The 22,514-nt window shown below is 39.5% G+C and overlaps 3 protein-coding genes across 3 annotated transcripts; all 3 read right to left on the bottom strand.

Moving 5' to 3' along the window:
- Positions 1–849: 849 nt before the first annotated feature.
- On the bottom strand, positions 850–3,219 carry LOC135776831 (uncharacterized). Its single transcript, XM_065287749.1, has 4 exons — positions 2,838–3,219; positions 2,304–2,735; positions 1,238–1,678; positions 850–1,193 (listed from the first exon to the last, which is right to left on the bottom strand). The coding sequence occupies exons 1-4, from the start codon at positions 3,217–3,219 to the stop codon at positions 850–852; spliced, it is 1,599 nt and encodes a 532-aa protein (XP_065143821.1).
- A 6,788-nt stretch (positions 3,220–10,007) lies between these two features.
- On the bottom strand, positions 10,008–10,940 carry LOC135776937 (olfactory receptor 8G17-like). Its single transcript, XM_065287850.1, has one exon. The coding sequence runs from the start codon at positions 10,938–10,940 to the stop codon at positions 10,008–10,010; it is 933 nt and encodes a 310-aa protein (XP_065143922.1).
- An 8,811-nt stretch (positions 10,941–19,751) lies between these two features.
- Positions 19,752–20,678, bottom strand: LOC135776936 (olfactory receptor 4Q2-like). Its single transcript, XM_065287848.1, has one exon. It carries the CDS (start codon positions 20,676–20,678, stop codon positions 19,752–19,754), a length of 927 nt encoding a protein of 308 aa, XP_065143920.1.
- Positions 20,679–22,514: the final 1,836 nt, after the last annotated feature.

Below are 22,514 nucleotides of genomic sequence, written 5' to 3'. Positions count from 1 at the left end.
GCAATGTCTACTTTAATGGTGGAAGGGGACAGTCTACCGTCCAGCCGATGCTGAAGATAAGAAAGCCCAACTCTGATTGGGCAGTCTCAGGTGGGTTTCTTGTTGAGAAGAACACCACTCGATGAACAGGTTCCATTTCAGCAAATAAGCGTGTCTCGTGGACAGAACTCATGCTGCAGCAATAGTTTTAGATGCCACTTGCAGTAAATCACTTAAAACCTCTGCCATATTGTGCCCCCTCCTTGAGAAAGAAGGTCCTTCTTTAGGGGAATCCACCAGTAAGGAGCAACTAGTAAAATGCTCTCCTCGTCCTCCCTGTCTTTGCACAGTGTCTGTGCGAGAAGGCTCACTGAGGTAAATGCATACTTACACAGACCCCGTGGCCAGATGTATGCCAGTGCATCCACACAGAGTGTTCCCTCAGTTAGTGAATAAAACAGGCGACAATGGGATGTCTCTGTGAAGGCAAAAAGATCAATCTTTTTCCCTGCCGAAACATTTCCAAATCAGCTGGACCAACTGGGGGTGGAGTCGGCATTCGCTGGGTTGAGTCTTTTCTGCACAGGGCAGAGTTTGCTCTTTTCCCAGTTGATCCAAAGACCCCAACGAGCAAGATGCCTGAGCACTAAATCTCTGTGTTCACAAAACATCTGTTGAAAGTAAGCTATTATAAGCCAGTCATTGAGATAAGCCAATATGCGAACACTCAACTTTTGTGAAGTCACGGGGAGAGAGAGAAAAATTGCGTATGATAAGACTTTGCACTGACATGCCCCCCCTCGAACGAAAAGCTGAGAAACTGCCTGTGATGAGGAAGAATAGAGACATGAAAGTACGCGTCCTTCGGGTTTATGGCTGCAAACTGATCTTGGGAACGGATGCATTTGAAAAATGCTTTTCTGCATCAACATCTAGAATGGAATTTTGTAAAGTGCACGGTTCAGCGAGTGCAAATCCAAGATCGGTCTCAACCCACTGCTTTTCTGGGGTACTATGAAGTGAGGGCTGTAAAACCCCGACCTCATCTTGGCTAGTGTGACCGGCTGTATCGCGTCCTTCACCAGGAAAAGCTAACGCGTGAGCTGGGAAGCTGTTGCCATGCACCTGGGACCAAGCGAGGGAAATCAACGGCACTACCAGTGTACCCGCAGTGGGGCAGTTGAGCAGAGTGGAGGTGATTGCCGGTGTGTGCGCTGTGGCTACACAATTAGGAGGCGTTGTGTGGTGCAACACTCACCTGGCTCTGCTGAAGGGTGGCCGGGCAGGTGAGACTCCATTGTGAGGTACCCAAGCTGCTCAACCCACCCGCTGGCAATAGAGGAAGGGGAGGACAGCATTTTTTGAGTCCGGTCATAGCACCCAAATTCCTTTAGAAGAGGGGAACTTGCTTTATACAATATGTGGGTGATGGCTGTAACAACTGGCAGAACATGAATTAAGTTTTTCTTTTTCGTGCAGTGGCTGAGTGGCTGCTTACGAGCTGCTTTTGGTTCCTCTTCACTGCCTGGATGGGAAAACACATTGCCGGAAAAGCCAGTCCGGGAAATCTGAGCATTTAGGTGACGATTCTTATCGACCTCCATGTCCATGAGGCACAGCCAGAAATGGCATTCCTGGACCACTAGCGTGGACATCACACGACCAACAGCTTGTACAGTGACCTTGGTGATGCAAGTACCTGCATGTCAAGTTCATTGGCGTTTTAGTAGCTTCTGGAAATAGACTGGTCCCGCGAAGCGCGTTCCCAGTACGTCGGTTATCACCTCTTGACGTTGTAGTGACCGGCTGAAAGGGAACCTCCCATTAATGATTACATGTCTTAACCTTAATATAATGGTTTCTGATGTTAAATGCAATACATATGAATTTCTTAATTGAGTCTCACAGATATCTGCAGTGGATCAAAGCACATATGTAAATAAACACAGTACACATTTGTTAGGTTTTTGCTCTGTATAGTTACAAACACTTTGAAATCATGTTGCAAAAATATTAACATGAGATTATCATTCCAAATGCAATCTAGAGGACCAAAATGTATTCATTTACCCCCCATATTTACACAATTCTTTTGTTTTTGCTTATAGTTTACTAAAATAAAACAGTTTATACCCAACATATCCAAATTCAAAAATGTTATGGAAAAAAGGGATTTTTTTACCATAACTGTATACATCATATACAGTTATCATATAGAGTATATATATATTATAAGTGAATTTTGAAATAATACATTACAATTTATTATTGACTTTAAATCATAATTTTTTATAAAAATTGTTCACTAATTATTTTTTTTCTACAACAAAATTTAACAACTTTGTCTCTTATCTCTTTGGTTTGTAAACCGTACACGAAAGGATTTAATCCTGATGGTACGATATGTAGCATTATACCAGCTAGTTTCCTGCTTTCAGAGTATTCAGGAAAGCGGTGCAGAAATATAAAAATGGCTCCACATATAAACAGGATTATATAAACAGCTAAATGAGTACTGCAGGTTTTTATGGCTTTGCTGTTGAGTGCTTTGCTTTTTCTAGTAATGCATACAGTAGCAATCCTGACATATGTAATAAATATATACAATGCTGACAGAAATCCTACAATCAAAGTATAAACAATTCCACACATATTGTTTACAGACACATCTTCACAGGACAGTTTAAACAGTGATGCATTGTCACAGAAAGGATTTTCAATTTTATATCTGCAGTGAGATAGACGAACAGTGAGGACTATCAGAATTGTCACTAAAAGTATTGCTGACCCCCAGGCTAATGCTGATAATTGAATTACCATTTTATTTGTCATAATAGCTGAATATCGTAATGGATTACATATAGCCACATATCGATCAAATGCCATTATCATTAACACATAATGGCTTGATGCAATAAATATGTGTACAAAATAAGCTTGAGTAACACATTCAGCAAATGTAATATATCGCTCTGAGGTTTCCTTTAAAATATCATTTAGTAATCGTGGAAACATGACAGTTGTTCCTAATATATCATTCAGTGGTAGATTACAGTACAGAAGGTGCATAGGGTCATGCAGATTCTTTTCTGTTGAGATCAGAATTAAAAGTCCAATATTTGATACCACTGCAAACACATACGCCACTAAAATCACAATAAAAACAGCATAGGAGGATTGGCGTGAGACTTTGAGTCCCTCCAATAACAGAACACTGTGTCTGAATGTCAGGTTATCCATTTTCGCTTTCCACACAACCTGAAAACAAATAACCAATCATAAATGTAACATTAATTCATAGTATATATTAACTTTTCCCCCAATTATTTCTTACTAATGCATATGAAAAATAATTCTGCATTTGTTTTGTTCCTGAAATCAGTGTATTTAACTTTATACAAAGCACATTTTACAATATACATTGCTTGCTGTCACTACTTCTTACACATGACAGCAGTATTGTCAGAATTTAAAAATTTTTAAAAACATGGCCTAGAATATATGTAATTTTACACTCAAAAATATTGGGTTGGTTTAATCCATGATTGGGTAACCCATCAGTTGACTCTGTCCCAACAATGGGATAGAATCAACCCAATATTATAGCGTATATATTTTCAGAAGTATAATCATACATTTATAATCATACATAATAAAGTAAAATGTAAAATAAAATGTAAAAAAAAATATAAACAAGGTAGCTGTAAATCTGCAGAACTCTATTTAGTACTATTAATTTCTTAAAGCTACATCTTACCTTACTTTAAGATCTTAATAATGTTTTGGTTTAACAGTGCAACTTGCTTCCTCTGAACGGAAGTTAGTTGATACATGCTTTATATGTGTTTCTGTGATCTTGTCAATGCCCCATCAGGGAAAACTAACTTTTAACAGTGAGCCTCTTGATGAATGCATTATGCCCATCATATCTACACCTAGGCAAATCTGGGTTTTCAAGTATTCATTAAATAGGGTTGGACTAAGGTGTTTTAAACACCTGCAGGCAACCATTGATGTATGACACGCCTCTAATTATTTTGTTACTTGCTGTCATTGTTTGGTTTGTGAGCAAAGGCATTTTGTCTGTGAATAGGGTAGGGAAACACCAAACCGATAACAACAAAATACTGTAGCGCAAAATGATATGTTTACATGTTTTTGATTGATTCAGTGGAGTTATTGTGTGATCCTAATTAAAGGATCAATTACCACAATTTTAGGTAAATCCAACATTTATTCTTTGTATATGCTGTGTGAGTTTTCAGAAACGCTGTTATCATTATACAATGTAGAGTAGAGAAAAGCAGATGCCAGGGTGCTGCTGGTGTTGGCAGAAACCCAGGTGGAACTGGAAACCAGGGTGGTGCTGGTGGTGCTCTGGACCTGTAAACAGGGACAGGAGAGAGAGGCTGGCTTGGCCAGGTTAGCAAGAACAGAAGAGTTATAGGCAGACATCATGGTCAGGGGAGAGAGTTCAGGGACAGCCAACTTGGGTAAGTCAGAGAGTTCAGAGAGCTTGAGATCGGCCTTCTTGGGCAAGGCAGAGCTCAGAGAGCTCGAGGTCGGCCATCCTGGGCAAGGCAGAGAGTCCGGAGAGCTCGATATTGGCCATCTTGGGCAAGGCAGAGAGTTCAGAGAGCTCGAGATTGAACTCTCTGCCTTGCTCAAGATACCCAAAGAGCTCAAGATTGGCCATCTTGGGCAAGGCGGAAAGTCTAGGGAACTCAGGAATGGCCATCTTGCACAGAACAAAAAATCTATGGAGCTCGGGAGCGACCATGTTGGCTGACCTACAGGACACAAGAAACTCAGGGGCGACCATTTTGACAGGAATCTGTATTGCATAAGCACATCGAGTGGTCACGCGTCACTAGAGCCTGAAGCCATTTGTTTTGAGAATAATGGCTGGCTGATGAAGTTATTGGCTGGCTAGCTGGCTCAGCCAAAACCTAAATGGCTGCTGCAGTCGCCAAACTTTTCATAGCTGTAAATGGCTGAAGCTGCCACTTCATGTCTACAGATGTCTATGTTATACTGGTTAACTAGATCTCAATCTTTCCAATCAATGAGAAAATGAGACTGAGAAAAACTGTAATATAAACACACACTGTTATCAGTATTATTTTGGACAAAGTTTTGCACATTTCACTTCACTGTACACTGAAGCATGCAACGTGAATTAGCAATGTGGAAACGGTGGTTTGTTACTGCAGTAATATCACGTTCAGTGCTATAAATCTCTCCGTTCCAGAATATTTGTTCATAACATCAATCTTTGATTCAGGTGTTTGTGTAACCGTGCCCTGAAGATTTAACAAAAGTCTGGGTATGTCTAAGTAAAAAAAGAAAAGTAAGTAAGTACGAATTAGGAAAGTATGTGAGAAGTGAGATCAAAATTACCTTGCTTGCTTCTTAACGCAACTTCACCTTAGTGCGAGAAAAAAATGCATCGCTTCTTCTGTAAGGAAAATTAGCATGGGTGTTTCCCAATCCGAAGACTGCTGCCTCCGGAGGTCGCATTTTTACACTGCATACGTCATCAAAAACAATTATAAAGTTTATTCTTATTCTTAGTTAAACGTAATTGTTGTAATATTTGTATGGCTTGCAAATGTAATGCTCAGTTAACTTAAATAAACCAGGCTTGATGACGTATGCCGCATGCATATGCGACCTCCGCAGGCTGCAACCTTTGGATTGAGAAACAGCCTCTGTGTATCGTAGCAAGGAGCGAGCACAAGACTATGCTGTTGAAACCAGTGGGAAAGTAGATCTTGTGTATTGTTTATATATTTCGTGTGTGTATGTGTCACGGGGTGACTTTATAGGGCGGAACTAAAGTGATGGAGATTGGTTCCGCCCGGACCGAAATCTCCAAACACTAGTCACTTCCTGCTTCTCCATGGCAACACAAATCTGGGCTTTACGAGCAACAGGTGTGGAGATGAGTGTGGCAACCTGTGATTGGACGATGTGATGAAGATGAGACACATAAATAGATCCTTAGAAACACAGGAAGAGGCGGTTGATTTCGGGGCGAGCTCCTTTCCGCCAAGGGCGGACAAAACACACACACCTTTTGAAGAGTCTGAAGGCTCTGTTGATCCGGCGATCGCTGAGAAGCGAGCGGATAAAGTGCGGGGCCGAAGGAGGCGAAAGGAAGGAGTTGTAGTTGTTTGGTTAAAGGAGCACCATGGAAAAAGGGCAGTTTATTCTAGCTGATCTGGTCAGAGGAAGTGGAGTGCTGGAGCGAGTGCAACACTGAGAAGGCGGAGGATTAACGAGTGACTGGGTGAAGGAGGAAATAGGAAAACAGGAATTGGCTGAGTATTTATACTATGCAACAAGGATCTGTGAGATCGGGTATATAATCGAATTATCTGTTCTTAGAGTGTGCAACAGGAATACTCACCGGAAGCGTCATCAAGAGAGGATTTCTGGCAGCAGGAACACGTAAGAAGGAGGATTCAGCTGGACACAGGAAGGAGAAAGACACAGAAAGGAGAGTATTAGCGGTTGTTTGTGAGTACCCTTGAACTAATTGTGAAAGCTACATCTTATTGGAGTGTGAATCACGAGGCGAATATTGTGAGTCTAGCTTTCATAGGAAAACGGCCCCACTGCGAAAGAGTGTTGTGGGTGAGCCGGAAAACTGTGGAATAAAGGAAGGAACGGGGGTGTCAGGGCGGCGACGACTGTCTTTCCATCTGCATCGAAGACGGCGCCCAGTAAATCCCAGGACATATTGCAGTCAGTCGTTGGTTGGTGACCTTAATTCACTGAAGCATTTGGAGTGCAGTGGATGTGTCCATGTCCTTGTCGTGAGTGTGTACATGTGAAGAGGTTTGCAGTGCTATGCTGTGCTTGTGTTGTCAGTGACCACCTCTAGGCTGAAGGAGTTTTGGGAGAGCAATTGGACGTTGTATTCTGTGAAGCAACATCTAAATTATATGCCCTATCTGACCCCCCTGCATGGATACCTGGTAAAGACGATCTGAATCGGAGCTCAGTATCGACACCCCGGGCTGATTTTGGGGAGAACCTCCTGGCCTCAGAGAGGCGGTGGAGAAAACAACAAGGCAAGTAAGGCCTTTTGTGAGTGAAGTGAAAGCTATCTGTAAGAAGGAAAGTTGACTATGGAGAGAAGATATCAGCAGTGTGAGTAACTACGTCTGTTGTGGAGCCCTTCAAAGTTCGCCTCTGTCTAGATCTCTGATCCCGTCAGCTGGAGGAGGGGAGAGGGAAGCGTTCGGCCCACCGTAGCAGTCCCCGGCTTCGCCGTTTACATTGGAGCCTCTGAGTAGGCCAACCTTAGGATACCTACCACCGCTGAAGGTCTGTAATTTCCTTTCTACTCACTTCCCTGAAATCTCACCTGTCATAAGATTATCAGTCCAGGAAAAGATCGTCCACGTCGCCCCTGTGAGAGTAAGACCCCAGTCGTCAGCAAAAGTACTTACCTCCAGTTATAGCTAAGAGCTATCTGCCAGTATTACACGTCGTCCCTGTAAGAGTAAAGCCCCAGTCACCAGCGAAAATACTCACCTCCTGTTATAGCTAAGAGCTATCTGCCAGTGTTACACGTCGTCCCTGTGAGAGTAAAGCCCAGTTACCAGCGAAAGTACTTACCTCCAGTTATAGCTAAGAGCTATCGGCCAGTGTTACACGTCGTCCATGTGAGAGTAAATCTGAGCCATCTGAGGTGCCTGTCTTCTGCCTATAGTTACGAGCCACTGGATCGGCACTGTGGGGAAAACCAAGCAAAGGCCTCTGTAGCTGCATTGTGTCTGTTCCTTACATCCAACTTGCAGATACTTACCTGTGCCTCCATCGCAGCTCGAGTGTCCTGTCCCCTGCAGTACTTACCTGTGTTGCCACCTCAGAAAGAAACCGGTGAAATACTTACCTCGCCGTCCCTCTGGATCTCCATCCAACGGACAGGGCTGAGTTAACCACCCGACGAACAGTGGTTCAGGTATCAAACTCTCCCTTTTCAACCAATCACCTTTGTCTCTCTTTACGCTCAGGAGAAGGCAGGAGCCCAAGAATCCGCATCCTGTGGAAGGAACAGAAACAGGAGATCCGTGAATGAACTGATAAAGTCGCAAGGAAAGAAGAGACAAAAGGAAAGGACCTACCTCAGGCCTACCTGCGACTGGGTCGACGAGACTCAAGATTGTCCCCATCCAAGCTTTTGGATTTTAGCTCCCCCCTTTTCCCATATTGATTTTTAAGTAACTTAATAAAGCTTGTTTTAAATTTTACCTACCTTCTCTCATTTGTCTGGTCATTGGGGTGTCTTTGGGAACTCCCCGAGGTGAAAACTAGGAAGGGGCGTGACTCGCAACATCTGTGGTCCGCTCCGACCTGTGACATATGTCTCTATGTGATAGAATTATTATTTGATGCAAATAATTCTAGCCAGCTCAGCCAAACTTTATCAGATGGTGGCTCATTTTTGCTTAGGAAATTATTGGCTGGCGGCGGCTGAAACTCTAAATGGTGCAAATGGCGGCGGCTTCACGGTCTACGCGTCACAAATGTGAAACGCAGTAAACAATAAACTGACACAAATACATTAATTAGTATCAATCCACATACAACAATGTTGGAACGGTCCTCTTCCTCCACACTTGTAAACACTGGTGCAGTCGTTTGGCATACGTCATGCGTGACCTTTCGACTTGCTTATGCAATACATAAGGTTGCACTGGCACATATGACCTTAAGTTTGACTGCTTTGGACTTTTGACTTCTGTTGTTCTGTTTACTTGTTTGACCCTGATTTGCTGCTGTTCCTGTACCTGTGTGGGTAGGGCTTAACTTGCCTTTTGGCCCACAGGCCTTCTGTAGTGGCTGTATTTACAGTATGATGTTCACAAATACAGTTTGTGCATATTGGCACCCTTGGTAAATACTGTATGAACAAAGAAGCCTGTAAAAATAAATTTGCATTGTTAATCCTTTTGATATTTGAACTTTAACCTTTCTGCCCATGACTGTATGCAGCATAGGCATATATATATATGATATTTAATCTGTTGATGTAAATACGGCAGATAAAAAAGCATTATTGGCCTTGTGAGTTTTCAAATGGTATCTTGTGTAGAATGAACATTCCAGTGCAACACAGAATACTGTCCATCTCGAATTTGTGATTTTTTTTACCAGAGGCACTCATACAGATGTGTTATAATCAATCCCTAAGGTTTTATGAGGTTTACTTACCAAACCTTCTGTTGATGCTTAATTTGTGTTGTTGTTTAATTTTAGTTTGTGCTTAGAGCAGGTCATTAAAGCTCACAGTCCATTCACCGGTAACACTTTACAATAAGGTTGTTTTTGTTAACAGTTTTTTTTATGCATTAGCTAGCATTAACTACGAATTCATCATATTTTACCGCATTTATTAATTCATGTTAATTTGGGCATTTACTAATACATTTATAAAATCAAGCATTGTAACCGTTAACATTAATTAATGCACCATGAACTGACATGAATAAGTGCATTAGCATTAAAATATCATTAACAAGAATTAATACATGTTAAAACTATATTGTCCATTGTTTGTTCTTGTTAGTTAATGCATTATTATGTTTACTAATACAATATAATTGTAAAGTGTTACCCATGTACCTACTTTTGTTGTCTGCCTGTTGTTAGCAAATTCATCTTTCTTTGCTTCCCATATACCACAAAAATGAAATGGCATAAGCTTGCTTTATTTGTTCTTGTTTAATTTGTGTACTCATATTGGCTTTGTTTTACTCAGCATTCTGTTGTAGTAGTGACTCAGGCTGTGCCTGATTTGTTTACATTAGGTTAAATTACAATCAACAGAATTAACAATCTACTGTGATAAAAGATATGTGGTTGTTTGTTTTTTAGTCAAATCTGTGATATAAAAATATCTCAATTGCAATGACTTTAACATTTGTTAAGAACAAAGCATACATGCATACATATTCAGATAATATTGACATTTACATGAAAAAAAATAAAAAATTTACAATTAGAAATAATCATTATTTCCTTTTCCTTCGGCATAGTTTAATAATCTTTTCTCTTATCTCTTTGGTTTGTAAACCATATACTAAAGGATTTAAACCGGGTGGTACAATGTGAAACATTATACTAGCTAGTTTCCTATTTTCTGCATATTCAATGAAACGGTGCAAAGTAATAAAAGTGGCTCCACATACATACATAATTAAATAAACAGCTAAATGAGTGCTGCAGGTTTTTATGGCTTTGCTATTGAGTGCTTTGCTTTTTCTGGTAAGACACACAGTAGCAATCTTAACATATGTTATAAAAATATACAATATTGACACGCAGCATAAAATTACAGTATATATAAGTCCAAACACATTATTTACAGATACATCTTCACAGGACAGTTTAAACAGCGAGGCATTGTCACAGAAAGGATTTTCAATTTTATATCTGCAGCGAGAGAGACGAACAGTAAGGCCTAACATGACTGTCACAACAACTATTGCCACCCCCCAGGCATATGCCGATAATCTAATCACTTTTTTATTTGTCATTATAGCTGAATATCGTAATGGATTACATATAGCCACATATCTGTCAAAAGCCATGATCATTAACACATAGTGGCATGCTGCTGCAAATACGTGTACAAAATATGCTTGAATGACACACTCAGTGTATGTAATATATCGCTCTGAGCTTTCCCTAAAGATATCCCACAGTAAGCGTGGCAATATAACAGTAGTCCCCAGTATATCATTCAGGGGTAGATTGCAGAACAAGAAATGCATTGGGTGATGCAGGTTCTTTTCTGTTGAGATGAGAATTATAAGTCCAATATTAGATACCATAATAAAGGCATATGTCAAGAGAAGCAGGATAAAAACAGGATAAGATGACTGAGGTGTAACTTTCAGTCCCTCCACCAGCAGAATGCTGTTTGTAAATGTCAGGTTGTCCATTTGCTGCCCCTCACCAACCCTGCACAATAACAGAAAGACATGTAAAGAAGTGTACTTTGATAAAATAATATTAATTATTTATCTACACCTGATGTTAATGTTTACAACTGGATAAAAGCACATAACATTGCAGATTAACAAGGTAAAGGAACAAGTTATCTTAAAAATAATGTATTTAATTTAAATGCATTTATAAGGATGCTTTACAGTATAAATAGCAGACAATTCTATAATCATTCTGTTTTATTTGAATGCTACAACACAATCTTGCTTCACTCACCTCACTTCGTCTTAGATCCTCACTATAACAGTGTGACTTACATTCAGTGGGGGGTTACATTCAATATTGCCTTTGCCCTCTTAATATATGGCAGATATAGGTGTCTAAGACCTTGTCATCACCCAACTGGGAACAATTATTTATAGCATTTGAGCACTAAGGCTCATTATTTGATGGCTACAAGTACAATTTAGCCTGCTGGTGGCCAAAAATATTACAACACCTGATATATTTAAAATATAGACTTTTTTGAATACATATTTATTACAATTATTTTATGGATGCTTCATTATTGGGAGAATTAAAAGCCTCACTGTTAAACAGCAGTTATCCTGCATTCACCTTCCAGATGTAAATGACTTTTTCAAGTTAAAGGTCCACTGTGAAAATGTTTAGCGTGAGTTAGTGAGTTGCAACCAAAGGCTCAATCCACAGCTCACTCCTCCCTTTCAAAATGGTCAAAGATTTGGAAATCCCATGTATTGCTATACAGGATCAGGTAAACCATCTCACTTTTGTCCTGGTTTTTTCAAAGAAAAATTGGATTGGATCACTCTGATCCAGATACACACTTTTTCAGATTAGCAAATCTGGATTAAATGGGATCACATGTCCATATTGACTATTAGCTATGTAAGAAACAGCAGGTAGATTGGTTTGTATGGGGTCACTAAGTGTTTTTACTTGAAAAGACAATAAAACAACACAACTTACCCTTACGTTTTATTTTTATTTAACATTCAGTCTGTTCCTCTGTTCCACAAATAAATATATATATATATATATATATATATATATATATATATATATATATATATATATATATATATATATATATATATATATATATATATATATATATATATATATATATATATATATATATATATATATATATTATACACAAACATGAATGAATTTTAAGTCATAAAGAGGCTAAATGTCTGGTAGTTTACATTTGTAGAAATGCCCGTTGTTAAAATTTTTGACTGTTTGATTTCTGATGGCTGTGATTTAATGAATATACTGTACAGTGCCAAATGACGGTTAAAGGTGTTAAAATAAAATTTTGGTTTGCTATTGTTTGCTGTATGAGGGATTTATTTGGACTTTTTCTTTCTTAATTGACTGGAAGGTTTAATATAGCCCAATGTTATACTTTGAATACTTTATCATTAAACTGATCTGAACAAAATTTTAACAAACAAATGATACATTTATAAATATTACATAATAGAAATGTTGTATTGTAGACTAACTGTAGGTTTATAAATTTTAGTTACATTTTATTAGACGTTTTATTACATTTTTGTTCCTGAAATCCACCCCTCTGATGGGATCAGAATAATCCTACTTTTTGGGATCAAACAAATCCCAATCTTACTAAAATGTTTTGACCAATGCAAAGTGACAGATCAAAACCTAGATTGGATTTTGTGATCCAATCCAAATTCAGAATCCATTTTTTTGTTTTGAACAACCCATTTTGAAATTTTGATCTAATCCGATAGCCGAAATCCAAATGGATTACTTTTGAACAACTGGCCCTAGAAGATATTTTATCTTCAGCCTGACATGAAGAGCTTTGCCCATCGAAGGGGCAGGATTTTGGGTGCACAAGCACCACGCACAAAAATTGCCAGTGTTTTGTCCCTTTCTTCATGTCTCCTATTGAAACTTAACTTGACACTCGCAACAGCCGCTGAACTTCACCTGTGTCATTCTGTGGGTCAGGTTAAAACATGCCTGTGCTTCACCTGTGTCATTCTGTAGATTATTAAAGGTAATCCAAAACAGGGGTAATCCACAAACATAATCCAAAAAACAGACTGAAGGTCATACACATGTAGTCAATCCAAAACAGGTACACTGGAAACAAAACATGAAACAATAGCGAAAACCTCGGTCGGTAATAAACCAGAAACAGACAGACTGCAGAGGGAATAGTATCAGTGTTGGGAAAGTTCACTTTTTTCACACAGAAATTTTTAAATGAACTAGTTCAGTTCATAGTTCATATTTCAAATTCTGAACTAGTTCACAGTTCCAAAAATGAACTAATTTATAGTTCTTTTCCCCCATATTATTATTTTTTTAATTATTGCCATTATTGCCCATAGAACCACAGACAGAAATTATTTGATCAGTTTTAACACTAAGCTAAATGCATCAGATTTCATATTCATATCCAACTTTAAATCCCTATCCAACCAGGGTTTACATTAGCATTGACTGTCTTTAAATTTTTGTATTTGCCTGCACATACCTTTGCAAGGCTAGCCACGTGCTTCAAGGGGGTTTCCGGCCGAGAAGCGCTGTGAGAATCGCGTGTAGGACAACTCGCAGGTATGGCACACCGCAGGGGCACGTTAAATAGCGTGAGCTTGGTCAGAGTCTATTTCAAGATCCAGAATTTGCGTTATCAGCCTACATTAATTGTTAACCGTTTAGGACAAATATGATATTATTTAATGTTAAACTATGTGAGTGGCGTGGCAGGGATTTCAGCAGCGTCCAGTTTGTCACATCCATGCTGCTCTTTGTTTTGATGACGCATGCAGCCGCGAAACGCGGGTGTTGCCAGTTTGGGTGTTTTTTCCTCTACACATTAAGGCTTGTTTACAGTGTGTTCTAGCTGGGTTTTTGCCTGGAAGACTTTATAGAAATCTGGCACCCTATTGAACAACGTTAAACTGAAAGAGCGTGCCATTCACAAGCCCCAGAATGAACGAGTTCACATTAACATTCATCAGGCAATAAAACAGTACGTTCAGTTCACTTTCGCCCAAAATATGAAAGAGTTCATGAACTTTCGTTCAATGAACTCGTTCAGGCACAACACTGAATAGTATAATAGTGTAGGGGCCAAGGGCCTGGAAGCCATGGCGGAGCCGGCAGAGCAGGAAGCCAAGAACCATAGACCAGGACGGAGCTGTGGGCAGAACCGGAGACCAGGTTGGAGCCGCGATGGAAACAGAGATCAGGCTAGAGCCGGAACCCATTGTGGTGCTAGGGGTGCTCTAGGCCTCTAAACAGATATAGGCAGGCATGAAAACGGGTCAGGGGTGAAAAAGGTGAGAAGGGTGCTCGAGAGGCGATGTGGCCTCTGATGGGGCCGCGAGGTGGGAGGACCCCCCCAGAATAAATATTAGGCCTCATTAGGGAACATGTTGTGACTTAACTTATTTTTTCTATAGGCATGTGATTGGCCAAGGACAAAAAAGAAGGAAGGAACTCAACATCCCTCCACGTGCGCCGAAACAAAATGCACACCATAACATACGCAAAAAATACATTATGACCATTATTTCAATTATTTCATTCTGACCGACAATTTAGATTTCAAATTTAAAATGTAAACATTTGACTAGTAACAGAAACCATGTTAAATTAAATGTATTGATAAATGTGGAAAGCTGTAACAAGTAGCATTCCCTTACTATTTTTACATCTGCAATAATTTTATTTTGCCATAATCTGACCATCAGTCGTAAGGCCATACCATTTTAAGTTGGCCTTGGAATAGGGTGGACCTGAATGCCTACATATAATTTAAAATGAATAAATTTTTCAACATAGTACTGGTTAAATGAATTACATTATGGTTTTTGAGTCATCGGTTGAATAATTTTCAGATAAAAAAAGTGATGTGGGAAAATAAAATAAGAACAAATCAAGAAATTACAAGCATATAAAATAGAACAGAACAAAGTTACAAATAAAGTAAGATCTAACAGTATTGATTAGGTAGAGAAACAGTATCAAATTAACATAACACTGTTTTAATTCTATAAATTAAATATAATTGATCTTTTTAAAGCTATAAAGGTGATTTTCCTTTTGTCTTCTGCATTTTGATTAACGTAGTGACACAAACATAAGCATTTCTTATAAGAAGAACTGTCCCTTTAACACCGGTGGAGAAGCGCTGATCTATACACTGACACATATAATCAACTGCTCACGTAAAATAAACAACTGTTTTTATGAGAATACTTGCAGAGACTGGTGGTATTACAATATAGTTTGTGCGTATATATCTCCTGTAAGGCCCAAAAAGATTATGTGTTTGTGTGATTTTTGAAACGCGCGTTTCAGTGCGTGGGCTTTGGAGTTTGTGCGCGTATGCGCACTGAAAACAGTTCACTTTAGCATCTTTGTCGCTCAAATAGTCTAAAATCGCTTAAATGTTAAAGTAAACGATAAACTTTCTTATTAACAGTATTACTAACAGTATGACAGTATGTTCTTATTACAGCATTTCATGCAATATTTAGCAGTTTCACCATATTTACATTTAAGTACTTACAGCCGTAGACTAACCAATGTGACTTACAAGCGATGAGTACGTCCATAATTCGTTCCAATCCATTTCAACAAAAAATCTTTCAGGTCACTATGCAGTGTCAGTCTGTGTAGATGTGTTGTTTTAATTGATTGACGCATTAGAATTCTACAATGATAGTTTTACAGCGTTTTGTGTTGACTACGTCCCGAAGGCAGTCGCTCTACGCATCTTCAACAAGCGTGTATGACAAACAACACAGAAATGTGGATGACATCACATGAGAGCCGTTCGAAAGCAGACTTCCTTATGACTTCTCGGTTCACTCTCGTGATACTTTGATATCACCTGCTTGCCTGTCGGTTTTTGCAGCGCAGCACGAACTCAACCTAATGTCTGGTATACATGTTGGATGACAGCGAAGGGCACGTCTACAAACAACGTGCGCATACCCCCCCTCCTCCCCAAAAATGTTTTCTCATCGAATCTACACAATTCACGTGGGTCACCTTTTTTGGCTTCAAAACGGCGAATTTCGCCGAAAGGTGAGGGATTCTCATGCCTGTATAGGAGAAAGAGAGGCCAGGTTAGTGAGAAACAGGTAAAACATGGCAGGGAATTCAACAAGCTGGGGATCAGGGCATCTTGGGCCAGGCAGAGAGTTCAGGGAGCTCAGAAACTGATTTCTTGGAACAGAGAGTCTAACCCCGGATTTCCACCGACTGCGGAACGGCTGCGGATCCGTTGCGGAACGGCGGCGGAGTCAATCGGTTTCCATTCAAGTCAATGTGTGTATTTCCACTGACTGCGCTCCGAATCCGTCACAGCTCCGGCCATCCGCAGCCCTCCGGCACAAATACGCAGAGCTTCTATTTTTGACGGATGCCGGACAGCTCCGCAGGGCGGAGCCATGACTTTATCGCGTGATCATACCTGAATTCACGAGAACTCGTGTTTTTTTATTAAATCTTTGCAATACAAACATTACAAACACACACAAATAAAGTCATTAATACAGAAACAACAAATAATAGACAGGAACAGAGCCAGGGGAGTTTCAAATAAATACATTAAAGATAAAGCATATATAAATGTTTTAGCAGCCTTCTTATTTTTTGAATTTTGGATGTATTTGATGTACTGCTCTGTCTATGCAAGATCTCGTGTTGTGATCTGGGCTGGTTTGTAAAAACGTCATAATTCAACGGCATAATGGGCAGAGACAGAACTAGGTATCGCGCGATCATCACGTGAATTTGCGAGACCTCGTCACTTCAGCACGCAGCCGCTCTGCAACAAAAACGGAACTGGTGGGTATTGGCGGACGGCAGAGTGCGGAGACGTAACGCAGCGGAGCTGATCTGCAGCTGCTCCGCAGTCGGTGGAAATCCGGGGTAAGGAGCTTGGGAGCGGCCATGTTGGCTGACCTACGGGACACAGAAAACTCAGGGGTGACTATCTCGGCTTTAACAGGAAACTCAGGGAACTTTTATACATGCCTTATGGTCAGGACAGGAAATTCAGGGAACTCTGGCATTCCAATTTGGTCGGGATAGGTAGCTTATAGGACCCGGGTTCAGTTTTTCAGCTGTCATGGCAGTGGACTTTGGCATGGCGATGGCCGACTCAGGTGACTGGTGAGAAGTGGCTTGGAAAAAACTACTTAAGTACAGTAACGAATTACATTTACTTTGTTACTGTCCACCACTGTTCCTGGTATATCATTAAGGGATAGATTACAGTACAGAAAGTGCATAGGGTGCTGAGCCAGCGAGAGCGGGGCCGGAAGATGGCTCATTGGCGGATAACTCAGTAATGAACACAGGAATGGAACAGATTACGAGACTGATGATCAACATACCTGAGGCTCCGACAGCTACAGCAGGACGTAAGCTCTAGAACTTAATTTGTGGATGGACAAAGGTTACTTCCACCCAAGGCCTGAAAATACACCCGGGCAAAAAAGGGTGCCTAAAGAAGGGTCAACAGGTAAGCCAAGTAAGTCGACAGAAGTTCAGCAGCAGGACACGTACCACAGTCTGCAGGATATTTACACCTGTCACAGTCTCGGTCTAGTCACCCAGTGTTGTGTGTTGTTTGGGCACGTGTTTGTTTTGTCATCCGGCCATGTGTTTTGTGTCTGTCTTTGTCTCCTCCCCTCTTGTCCTCTTTGTTATTTTTCCTCATTAGCACTCGTACCTGTTACGCATCATTTCTTAACTATTTCCCCTTTATTTTCTGTGTGTTTCTTGTCAGTTGTGTCTTGTGTTTCTGCAACAAGACGATTTGGAAGGCACTCAATTGACCATCCCACAGAGTCTTATCGGTGCCTCAAGTATGCATTAAGGGATATCAACATCAAGTCCTATACAACAGATCTGCAAATTCTGTGTTGAGATTAGAGTTAAAAGTGTAATGTTAGACACCATAGTAGAGACACACGACGGGCTACAAACATGTTTTGACGAGAATTCACCACACACCACTGTTGTCTTGGTGAATATTTTTAGACTATACAGAGGAAAAGGGAGAAAATTTAAAAGGCAGAAGAGCAAGTTCAGCAAAAGGTAGCTTTGAACCAAGGACATCATCTACAAAGCTTGTGACTACTGTCGACACCACTAAAGACTTTGTGTTTCACACATTTTTTTAACTTCTGTGGTCCAACCAGACATTGGTGGGCGGAGCTAGGGTACATAGCAAGACTATATCGCTATATCAACTACATTACACTATCAGCTAGATGTACACATAATTGATTTATTGATCCACGGTATGACAGTGCTTTTTATGATTCCTGTTAGTTTGTAAATCTCATCCAAGTAAGTGCTTACATATTTGCATTACCTTGACATAACCTGAAAACGATATACCCCGACATATCCCTTAAAACAATACAACACAACATAGTTGTTGCAACATTGCTTCTGACATCACAAAGCCAATTTTTTTCACATGCTTGCAGAGAATGGGTTTACTATAACTAAGTAACTGGATTGTTTTTTTATTGAAGCAATCAGGACCCAATTATAGCACTTAAACATAGAAAAAGTCAGATTTTCATGATATGTATTTGTATATATCTGTATTTTAATTACACAGTTTTAATTACACTGGATGTAGGCTGTGTAATGAGTTATTACACAGCCTACATCCAGATTTTTTTGCTATATACTGCATTATTTTTATTTAGATCTAAGTAAAATAAGTTTAATGAACACATCTGCATTACAAAACTATAGAATCAGGACAAACTGAAAAAAGCTGACCCCCGAAAGTTAAAGGAACAGTATGTAAGAAATTTATATCAATTAATCATTAAATGGCCCTAAAATGTCACTAGACATTAAGAAATAATTTTCATTTCAAATATTTATATCACTCACAACAGCGGTCTGGCCAGGATATTGTCATTTAAAAAGTGGAGTTGCAGCCCTCAACTGATGTTTATGTTGTCGTTTGGTATATTGGCCACCAGCTGTGTGATTGCAGTACCAGTTTTAGCAACACGTTTTGTGATTGCAATACCAGTTTTGGCCACAATCCTACATACTGTTCCTTTAACATATAATTCACACACTGGTGAATTCACACATAATTCAGCACTATTGCCTCACAGCAAGAAGGTCCCCAGTTCAAGCCCTGGCTAGGTCAGGTGACCTTTCTGGTATGTTCTCCCTGTGTCAGCATGGGTTTGCTCCCACAGGCCAAAAACATGCATGTTAGGTGAATTGGAAACAAATTGCCCTTCACCCCAATGTGTGTATGGATGGATTTACTTGTGTTGATCAACTTGTGTATAGATTTACTGGTTAACACCATAAATATAGCCATAGATGCTGAAATGGCGTAACGAATAAATAAAGAAGCTGTTGGCTCACAGGTTTGGGTTCGAGTCCAGCCCAAGTCATGTCCTGATCATTTATGCACTCTTTCCTGTCAACACTTCTCATATGACAATAAAGCCAAGAAGCTTCCCCAGAAAATGCCCAATGAGCCAAAATGCATGTTTTTATACTTTATTTAGATACTGTCTGCTTAATTAAATATAAATTAGTTTAAGTTTTAAATAAACAATTTCCATATCAACACCGAGAAAAACATTTTCTTCAGTGCAACGGCACAAATATTACTTTTATAAAAAAACATTCAATGAAAAAAATAAATATGCACATAACATGTTTTTTTTTGACAATACAGTGCTGCATTGTCTTATTACTGTACTTTCAATATACAAACATTCACTTTATTTTCTACACCATGGTTTAACAATTTTTTCTCTTATCTCTTTGGTTTGTAAGCCATACACTAAAGGATTTAATCCTGGTGGTACAATATGAAACATTATACTAGCTAGTTTCCTGCTGTCAGAGTACTCAGGAAAGCGGTGCAGAAATATAAAAATGGCTCCACATACAAACATGATTAAATAAACAGCTAAATGAGTACTGCAGGTTTTTATGGCTTTGCTGTTGAGTGCTTTGCTTTTGCTGGTAATGCACACAGTAGCAATCCTGCCATATGTTATAACTATACACAATATTGAAAGGGTGAGTACAATCGCTGTATAAATGATTCCATACACATTATTAACAGATACATCTTCACATGATAGTTTAAACAGTGATGCATTGTCACAGAAAGGGTTTTCAATTTTGTATCTGCAGTGAGAGAGGCGTATTGTGAGACCTAACATTATAGACACTATAAGCACTGCCAATCCCCAGGCTGATGCTGATAATTTAACCACCATTTTATTTGTCATTATAGCTGAATATCGCAATGGGTTACATATAGCCACGTATCTGTCAAATGCCATTATTATTAGAACATAGTGGCACGCTGCACCAAATATGTGCACAAAATAAGCTTGAATTACACACTCCACGTATGTAATATATCGCACAGAGGCTTCTGTTAAAATATCCCGCAGTAAACGTGGTAAAATAACAGTGGTTCCTAATATATCATTCAGGGGTAGATTACAAAACAGAAAATGCATAGGGTGCTGCAAATTCTTTTCTGTTGAGATGATAATTATAAGTGTTATGTTGGATGCCATTGCAAAGACATAGGCTAAGAGAAGCAGAATGAACACAGGATAAGAAGACTGAGGTGTCACTTTCAATCCCTCCACCAGCAGAATGTTGTTTCCTAATGTCAGATTGTCCATTGGTAGCCCCTCACAAAACCTTTTAACATATTAACAAACATACATGTCATTAATAGCATATCAAAGTTCCAGAAACAAAACATTTAAAAATTTCCCATGTAGAGTATATTAATTTTTTGGTGGAATAATTTAATGTAACTGGTTATAGTTAAGATAGAAATATGATATCCACCCAATTATATTAAGTTACATAATTATATTAAGTGACTAATGTGTAAAAAGCCAGATAAGATGCACAATTTGCTCTTAACTGTAATTTTTTTCCCATACTGTAACAATAACCAAAATCTTTTTACCTAAATCGCTTTACAGTCCACAATATTTGTCACATAGAGCAACTATATTGTCAACATAAAGCAGATTTAAACAGAAAAATAACAACAAAACCTTAAAATGGAAACTCAAAAATAAAACATGTTAATTATCAATAAAGCCGTTGCTTTACAGATGCACATATGAGATTGTTTAATGCAATGTTGAATGGGAAGTTGCTCATGCCTTTTTGTCAACAGTGTGATGTGCAAAGAATAATACTTGAATTACTCTTGCCCCTTTAGTATATGGTTTATATATATGTGTTTCATCCCAGTAGGGAACAGAACGTGTTGCAAATGACATTGTTGAATGTGTCATCAGGCTCTTGATTTTGTTGGCTAGGAGTTTCAAGCGCAAATTTAACCTAAAACGTCTGGGCAGGACTTAACTTACGGTCTCTGTTTGTTTAGTGGTCTGACTAGTTGCTAAACTGAACTCTAAAACAAAAACCTTGTCAAAAGTAACTAATGTTTTAATTTCCTAAAGACGAGGAGAGATGGGGACATGGATCACTGCTATGTGAAGAGAGGTTTGGCAAATTATTATTATTATTTTTTAACATTGCATACATTATAGCCTGGTCCAACCAGACTCTCGTACATTCATTTCATTTGTACAGAGAGTCTGGCCACGCTCCATTGCAAAGCGTTATTTCCGTTAAGGGTCCTCTGTTGAAGTTTAAAACTATTGGATCTGCCCAGAGTCACTCAGGATCTGCCAAAGCCAAATGCTAATGTGTGGTCATGATGTATATCATGCGCCGAAACCGGCCAGAAACAACAAGCCCAAATGATCAGACCAACAAAACTTAGCAAATATTGTTCTTGCTCCGGCTTTAACTTCTGTATATTAGGCAGTTTTGCAACAACGGACCGAACAGCTTTTCTCACGTCTTTCTCCGCTGCCATTACTGAACTACAACTCAAACTGACGCACGACCTCAATGTCATCGTTCTTAGCCACTCCCCTCTGTTCGCTGATTGGACCTGCAGATTTTTGCAGGAGAAAACGAAACTCTACACAGCAGTCCCAGACGTAGTACTGAAGCAAAATAAAAATTATGCGGAAGCTCGTATGAGGGCGGAGCCAGGCTACATACATTATATAGTACACCATTTACAAAGTAAAGTTAGCTCAGTGTAGTTTTTAAAACACCTTAGCTATGATTTGAACTAAGGTAATCTACTTGTTGTTTATTTTGCTTCTTTTCAGAAATAAACTACTCTAAAAGGACTCTGTTGTTATTGATTCTTTGAGGAGTTTACCGGAAAGCCTTTTGTTTATGTTGTTACTGCTGAAAAAGTCTATAAATAACAGATCATGGATTTCAGTTGCGCCTACTGCGAGCACCTTCCTCTCGCTATGCTGCGTGCCATAATCTCCGCTCTCTCTGTTGCACTGTCTCCTGTGCTCCCCGCTTATCCCTCTCTAGTTGAGACTGAGAAAAGCAGCAGAGCTGCGAGCCGAAATGAAGGTCTGACGATGAGGTCATTGTGGCCCAGCCCCCCCTGCTCCTTCGCC

This window comes from Paramisgurnus dabryanus, chromosome 18, assembly GCF_030506205.2.
Source record: "Paramisgurnus dabryanus chromosome 18, PD_genome_1.1, whole genome shotgun sequence".
In the NCBI taxonomy this organism is placed as follows: domain Eukaryota; kingdom Metazoa; phylum Chordata; class Actinopteri; order Cypriniformes; family Cobitidae; genus Paramisgurnus; species Paramisgurnus dabryanus.
The sequence above is the reverse complement of the archived record's forward strand: the minus strand, read 5'-3'. Positions and strand labels throughout refer to the sequence as shown.